The sequence below is a fragment of the Triticum dicoccoides genome, chromosome 3B (assembly GCF_002162155.2).
Source record: "Triticum dicoccoides isolate Atlit2015 ecotype Zavitan chromosome 3B, WEW_v2.0, whole genome shotgun sequence".
NCBI classification, from domain to species: Eukaryota; Viridiplantae; Streptophyta; class Magnoliopsida; order Poales; family Poaceae; genus Triticum; species Triticum dicoccoides.
In genome coordinates this window covers 349,197,238-349,204,901 of record NC_041385.1, presented here as the reverse complement: position 1 = coordinate 349,204,901, position 7,664 = coordinate 349,197,238, and the positions used below count along the sequence as shown (strand labels likewise).

General features: G+C 45.9%; 1 protein-coding gene across 3 annotated transcripts; it reads left to right on the top strand.

Moving 5' to 3' along the window:
* Positions 1 to 5,090: 5,090 nt before the first annotated feature.
* Positions 5,091 to 6,867, top strand: LOC119276041. 3 transcript variants are annotated; one of them, XM_037556998.1, is made up of 4 exons: positions 5,091 to 5,865; positions 5,960 to 6,013; positions 6,090 to 6,386; positions 6,575 to 6,867. In XM_037556998.1, the coding sequence occupies exons 1-4, from the start codon at positions 5,681 to 5,683 to the stop codon at positions 6,591 to 6,593; spliced, it is 555 nt and encodes a 184-aa protein (XP_037412895.1). In that variant the 5' UTR covers positions 5,091 to 5,680; the 3' UTR covers positions 6,594 to 6,867. The 3 variants fall into 3 exon arrangements, with proteins under 3 accessions (XP_037412895.1, XP_037412893.1, XP_037412896.1); XM_037556996.1 differs by having other exon boundaries at positions 6,090 to 6,867; XM_037556999.1 differs by lacking the exon at positions 5,960 to 6,013 and having other exon boundaries at positions 6,090 to 6,867.
* Positions 6,868 to 7,664: the final 797 nt, after the last annotated feature.

Here is a 7,664-nt window from a genome sequence, read left to right as displayed (position 1 = left end):
GCTCCTCCCACGCGGATGGAGCAGAAGGCGGAAGGCCACTTAGAGAGGGAAACTGCCGAGGCTCTCCGGCCGCCTAGGCCATAGAACCTCACCAGCTTCTAGGACTACTAACGGGGGGATAGACCCCGGGTAGCCTCATCCACGCCTTAGCAGATTTCAAGACATTAGGGCTAGCCTAGCCCCTCAGTCCGACTGGCCGTAAGTCCAGCTTCCGTGGCTATATGGAGCCAACCGGCCGCCTCCTAGAAGGCAGCGCACCCCAGAAGGCGGTGAGGGCATGGGCCGACTCCTAGCAGGCGGCCCATCGCCACCTCAAAGTCTGCACTCACCTGCTACGACAAGACAGAGCATGGCAACAGTGCCACCTGCCACCCTTGAATCCCGGAAGGAACGTGGCTACAATGCGGGCGTACCAGGCGGACACCCACCGCCTGGCACGGCACTGTGGCCAAGCGGCCCTTGACAGTGCCTACATCAGGCAGGGCCATGCCCCCACGACGGGCAGTCGGTACGGCCCGCAGGCGGTGGGCCCTACCTGTCCGCATGCACCAGAAGACAGCAAAGCCTGAGTAGGCGGCCTCGAGGGGAGGCCGGCTCCTAGCAGGCGGCCGCCCCTCCCCTTGGAGTCTGTGCACAATTAACCAAAGGTGACGGGGTGTGGCTACAGTGATCGCCCGCCAAGCCGCGGCACTGTAGCCATGCGCCCCCCAACCAAGCCGTTGTCATCAGGGGCAGGGCTACAGTGCAACCTGGTCCCCCTGGCCCATAGGCGGCGGGCCCTACCTGTCGGCGGAGCTCACGCCAGTCGGCGGGACCCACCAGGTGGCTGGCCCCAGCAGCCGGCGGAAAAGCCGGAGCCTAGAGACACTCACGGCCGGGTCCCAGGACCAGCCGGATTACCCTTGTACCCCGGGGGGTAGGCCTATATAAACCCCCCCAGGGTCACCCATGCAAAGGGTTCAACCCCATTAGATCATACACCCACCCATAGCTAGAGAGGAGTAGTGCAAGCAGCCTTCTTCTTCCTCTAGCCCAAACAGCTCAAGGAGCACCCTTGTACTAGCTATTGATCATAGTGATGCGGAGACCCCGCAGAGCAGGATTAGGGGTGTTATCTCCTCGGAGAGCCCCGAACCTGGGTAAGACCCGGCGTCGCTTACGATCTTGCCTACTCCCGCTTCTAGAGCCCGGCAATGTTCTATTGACCCCGCACATGGTTAGCCACCCGTTGGCATATATCGAGGAAATACCACGACAATCTCTCTAGTACCGTGGTGATTATATATTGATGGTTAAAGTTGTAGCAATGGCCAAGGTGTTGGTGTTGTTTATATATCTCCTTATGGTGCTATTCTGTGAAGCCTCATGCCGCTTAAAATATTTATGCACAAATGATCAAAGCCGAATATGCATTGTTATTCGGATTGGAACTTTTCCTTGTTATAGGTGATGTACATAGTGAGGCTTTCGATGATTCGTTATTAGTATAGTGCAACAAATATCCAAGGGTTATCTATGTTTTGAAGAATCACTTATAATTTATCTTGAGGTATGTCTATATGTAAATTTTACCTTGGGTTGCTTTAATACTGCTCATATATCAAGACATGACAATTGAAGAGCAAATGAGTTGGCACAACAAGCATCCGGCTACTATGTTGATCATGGTGTATTGCATATATCTATCAATAGCCGATGCTTATTCTTGCCAACGTAGGTAAGGCCGGACCAAAACCACTGCATCGCTTACTAATGAAATTTTTATGCTAGCGAAAGCAAGGGTTTGAGAAAGTTCATTGTTGATTACCTGCAATCCTAGCAAAAGGATGGACAATATGGTTGATGGATGGTTTTGACATGCATATCTATGAAACTTTATAGTCGGATTAATGAAGTTGAGACAGTTTCACCCAAGCTTGCATCAGAATATTAACACAAGCAATGGCCGATATAAACTTCTCGTCCTAAGAGCATGCAAAATGGCCGATGGAGTGTTGACAACGTCCTTAGAACAAGCTATGTGCAACTTATTTTTCGGCACACAAGCTTTGCCGAAAAACAGGGGGAACATGTGCTGACAACAGGTTTTTGCATGGTCAAGAACTTATTTAAGATGGCCTCAAATGGAGAAGTGATCTACGTGAAAGAGTTCTGTATTGTTGATATGAACATCTTTGAAGTCTGGGCCATCATCGTCCGATTTCATCTCGAAGGACGAAACTATGCTCAAAGTATTAAGATCTTATATTCAGAGTACATTTTGGCCGATTAAGCCCCCAATACGACCTCATATGAAAAAATGTTCTACACAGATTGTCTTCGTCTCGTCGAATCAATCGATTTTGATATAAAAATCATCTCAATCCGAGATCATATGCAAAAAGCCCTGCCAGGAGGCCACATATGGCATGCCCCACCAGACGCGTGTGTGATGGGTAACATCACTAATTGGCTGTTTTGCATGAGCGATTCGGCCCTAACGATAGCCTCGAATCAAAAAACGTTCAACATGAAAGTTGTTCGTCTCGTCGAAATGGTTAAATTTTCTTTTGGGCGCATCTTCATCTGAGGTTCTTTGTGGCGTGTGAGTGTCAAAAAAACCGAACTTATGTCTCAGACTTGCATAAATCCGAGTACGGTTAATTATGGAAATATTTGGACAGGATTTGGAGTCCTTTTCTTGCATGGGAAGTCCATCCGCCTCTTATATACCTAAGGGGTGACGACCGATTGAACAACACACAATTGAACAAATCATCTATCACCTTTTGTCTTTTATCTTTTCCCCTTAACCCTAGTTCTTCTTCTTCCTCGTTCTCCGTTCGTTCTTCTTGTTGCAGTTGATGTCTACTACACAACCTTCTTCTTGTAGACGTTGTTGGGCCTCCAAGTGCAGAGGTTTGTAGGACAGTAGCGAATTTCCCTCAAGTGGATGACCTAAGGTTTATCAATCCGTGGGAGGCGTAGGATGAAGATGGTCTCTCTCAAACAACCCTGCAACCAAATAACAAAAAGTATCTTGTGTCCCCAACACACCCAATACAATGGTAAATTGTATAGGTGCACTAGTTCGGCGAAGAGATGGTGATACAAGTGCAATATGGATGATAGATAAAGGTTTTTGTAATCTGAAAATATAAAAACAGCAAGGTAACTAATGATAAAAGTGAGCATAAACGGTATTGCAATGCTAGGAAACAAGGCATAGGGTTCATACTTTCACTAGTGCAAGTTCTCTCAATAATAATAACATAGATAGATCATATAACAATCCCTCAACATGCAACAAAGAGTCACTCCAAAGCCACTAATAGCGGAGAACAAACAAAGAGATTATGGTAGGGTACGAAACCACCTCAAAATTATCCTTTCTGTTCTATCTATTCAAGAGTCCGTAGTAAAAATAACCTGAAGCTATTCTTTCCGTTCAATCTATCATAGAGTTCATACTAGAATAACACCTTAAGACAGAAATCAACCAAAACCCTAATGTCACCTCGATACTCCATTGTCACCTCAAGTATCCATGGGCATGATTGTACAATATGCATCACACAATCTAAGATTCATCTATTCAACCAACACAAAGTACTTCAAAGAGTGCCCCAAAGTTTCTACTGAAGAGTCAAGACAGAAACGTGTGCCAACCCCTATGCATAGGTTCATGAGCGGAACCCGCAAGTTGATCACCAAAACATACATCAAGTGGATCACGTGAATATTCCATTGTCACCACAGATAAGCACGACAAGACATACATCAAGTGTTCTCAAATCCTTAAAGACTCAATCCGATAAGATAACTTCAAAGGGAAAACTCAATCCATTACAAGAGAGTAGAGGGGGAGAAACATCATAAGATCCAACTATAATAACAAAGCTCGCGATACATCAAGATCGTGCCATAGAGAGAGCATGAGAGAGAGAGAGAGAGATCAAACACATAGCTACTGGTACATACCCTCAGCCCCGAGGGTGAACTACTCCCTCCTCGTCATGGAGAGCGCCGGGATGGTGAAGATGGCCACCGATGAGGGATCCCCCCTCTGGCAGGGTGCCGGAACGGGCTCCCGAGAGGTTTTTGGTGGCTACAGAGGCTTACGGCGGCGGAACTCCCGATCCATCTTCGTCTCCTATGTTTTTAGGGTACGTGGACTTATATAGGCGAAAGAAGTCGGTCGGGGGAGCCTCTGGGGCCCAGGAGACAGGGGGCGCGCCCAGGGGGGGTGGGCGCGCCCTCCTATATCCTGGCTTCCTCAAACCTTCCCTGACTTGAACTTCAAGTCTCCCGGATCATATCCTTTCCAAAAATCACGCTCCCGAAGGTTTCATTCCATTTGGACTCCGTTTGATATTCTTTTTCTTCGAAATACTGAAACGGACAATAAAACAGCAATATGGGCTGGGCCTCCGGTTAGTAGATTAGTCCCAAAAGTAATATAAAAGTGTATAATAAAGCCCGTAATCATTCAAAACACATAATAATATAGCATGAATGCATCATAAATTATAGATACGTTGGAGACGTATAAGCATCCCCAAGCTTAATTCCCACTCGTCCTCGAGTAGGTAAATGATAAAAGAAAGAATTTATGAAGTGTGAATGCTAGAAGGTGCACAAGTTTGATCAATGATAATTTCAATCACCTTTTCTAGCATGATTATATGTCATAACAGTAGTTCATCTTATAAAACTTCTCAAGATCAAGTAACAACCAATTCACATGTTAAAGCATAGACCATAAACTTTCTTAAAAACTAGCAAACTATGTTCTCAGTCATCAAACAACTGCAATTTATCTTATTTTCAGGAAGGGTCTATGTCAGAGCTTTGATTTAGCAAACTTCACATACTCAACTATCATATAGTCTTCCACAATTGGTAACACTCACGCAATAATGGTTATGGAGTTTTAATCGAACACTCAGAAGGATAGGGGCTTATAGTGTTGCCTCCCAACGTATTCACCTTTGGGTGATGTCAACAATAATAGTTCATGTCAATAATAATAGTAACACTATTCTAATCCGAAGATCAAAATAACTATTTGGATCACGACGCCAGGCGCGGAGGTCCCCTGAACTCTCGAACCCGCAAAGAAAAAAAAATCCACCCAGTCCCGCACCTCCTCTGCCTCCTTGATTCCTCCCGAGCCGCCACTGGTCGCAAATCCTATCGCCGCGCCGCTCCGTCCCCGGGATCCGGCCACCACGCCCACCGCCCCCGGATCCGGCTGTCGCGCCGCCACCGTCCCTGTATCTGGTCGCCACGCCACCCCCGTCCCCGGATCCGGCGCCCCGCCTCCACCATGCCAAAACCGCCGTTGGCCGACCGTGCTCAAGCTCGACGGCGCGGTCTCTCCACCCATCCCCACCACCACCTTCTACCGACCTACATCTCCATCTCCACCGCCCTTGGTGCCGCCGTCCTCTCCTAGCGCATCTCCGGCGCGGTACTGTTGCGCCGGCGACGGCCCACGCCACCGCTCCACTGGCGACGCCCCACCCAGCCCAACACTCCACCGGCAACGCTCATCCCGTCCCAGCTCTCCACCGGTGGCGCCCCTGCCCAGTCCGTCCAGCAGTGGCGAGGCCGTTCAATGACGGGAACCAAGGTCGTTCACTAGATCGGGGTCATCCCGTCAATCCCCTCTTCGGAGCGCGCTGCTCGGCCTCCCACCATGCAGGTCCATCGCTCGTTGCGTGCTGCCACTGTCAGGGCCGGCGAGACCCACCCGCCCACCTCCCGTCCCCACCTGTGGCCGCTTCTGAAGTCCAGCCTGACCAGCCTCTTCAGTTCGGTGTGCTCTATGGACGAGGAGGCATGGAGCTGTCAACTAGGTATGCGAGGCGAGCTGCTACTGCGGTGAGGAACCCCTTCTCAATATATTATTGGAATCTTTGTTAGGACCATTTGTGGGAGATGTTGGTGGTGTTAATTTTCTTGACTCTCTCTGTAGTTTTAGGCGACCTGTGAAGTGTTTAGTGAGAAGAGTGGTCGCTGCATCCTGGGAGTATGAGCTCAAATCTTGGCCCCATCTTTGCTATTTGAACACATGATATTACTCACCAGTTCAAGTGTACCTGCAGATGGGAGAGAGCTCTACGAGATTTTGCAATAACAAGATCGCACTTCTATACAATTTGTCAGTTGTTTAAATATTGGGTTTGGAGATGGGGAGGCAGTCCAGCTCCAAGTTTGGTGCTCTGGGAGAAACTGAAGAGCTTCCTGGGCATAGACAAGCAGAGAAGCTTCAAGTTCCTGTCCATGGAGAAGCATCAAAGTTTCGAGGGGAGGAGGAGCAGGGACATCCCTGGAAAGAAGAGGGTGATAGCGCGCTCCACCTCGCGGCAAGGACCGGCAATATTTGCCATGTCCGACAAATGGTGCAGTTATTCCGTTGCCTCATTCAATTTGGTCCATAGACTGTTGCCATTTGATATAAGTGACAAAGAATAACTTTTTTTTGCGAAAAACAAAGACAAAGAACAACTTAAACAGAAGAAACTATTGTTGTTGTTCAGTACAGAGTACTACCGAACATCAAGCTCAATCTTGCTCGCTTTGATGCTAGGTACGACTGGATAAGATAGACACCGTGTTTGATGCTATGGAGCAATGGATAAGATGGATGCGGTGGCTAATAAAATATTTGGGAGATGGAGAATAAAGGTGTGTGATAGAAAACCACTCGCTACACTTCTTTTAGGGAAAAAAAAGGGTACACGAACATTATACTTTGTTCAGTGCATATACACGTACTTGGGTTCAATTTGATATTTGGACTATGGATGTTTATGGCCTTGAACTGTTGCCTGATTTTGTTAAACATATGGAAAATAATGTGAGCAATTGGATAGCAGTACACCAGCGAATACATACACATGAAAAGAAAAAATATATGGATGTTCATACTTGGTGCAGTTTGTGTAGTCCGAGTTGAACTAAAACCACGACACTTATTTTGGATCGGAGGGAGTAGTTTTTTGTTTGTAAAAAATATACATTCAGTATAGAAATTCAACATTTATTCTATCAGCAGCAAAATAGTTTGAATCATTCATTTTTGTCTGTAGAGAACTGATGTACTACTCTCTATGGCTTCAAGTGTGCCTTGGAAAATAAATACCCAAAAAGTACAATTTATGAAGTTCATATTGGAATGGCAGAGAAGGTCGAAGCGCTAGATAACATTAAAATACTCCGATAGTAAAGTTCGCATAAAAATCTAGAACATACAGTCTGCAAGTTCCAAGAAAGATTGATAATAAATTAAAAGAATGATATTTATAAATCTAAGAAGTTCAAATTAAAATAACAAAGCAGCTTGATGTTTATAAAAAAAAGGATTTTCCATTTTAAAAAGTAAAACCATAACAGAACATGCAAGAAACAAAATGAACTTCAAATTTGGATTTTCTAAGAAACATGATAAAAATTCCGATCTCCCGTTTCAAAAAACAAACAAACAAATTCATGTTAGCACATGAAGTTCGATTATTAAAAATTCGAAAGTTAAAAAAGATGCAAAAAAAGACACAAGAAGTTCAAGAATAAAAAAGTAAGAAGTTCATTTGTTCTAAATAGAGCAATTCAAAATTCATAAAATCACGATTTCAAAATAAAAAACTCTAGAAGTTCAAATCTAAAATATTAGACTGGTT

Coding starts and splice junctions, on each gene's coding strand:
- LOC119276041 (XM_037556996.1), top strand. CDS start 5,681: ATGCAGGTCCATCGCTCGTTGCGTGCTGCCACTGTCAGGGCCGGCGAG. Junction 5,866..5,959: donor CGAGGCGAGCTGCTACTGCG/GTGAGGAACCCC, acceptor CTCTCTCTGTAG/TTTTAGGCGACCTGTGAAGT. Junction 6,014..6,089: donor GTGGTCGCTGCATCCTGGGA/GTATGAGCTCAA, acceptor GTGTACCTGCAG/ATGGGAGAGAGCTCTACGAG.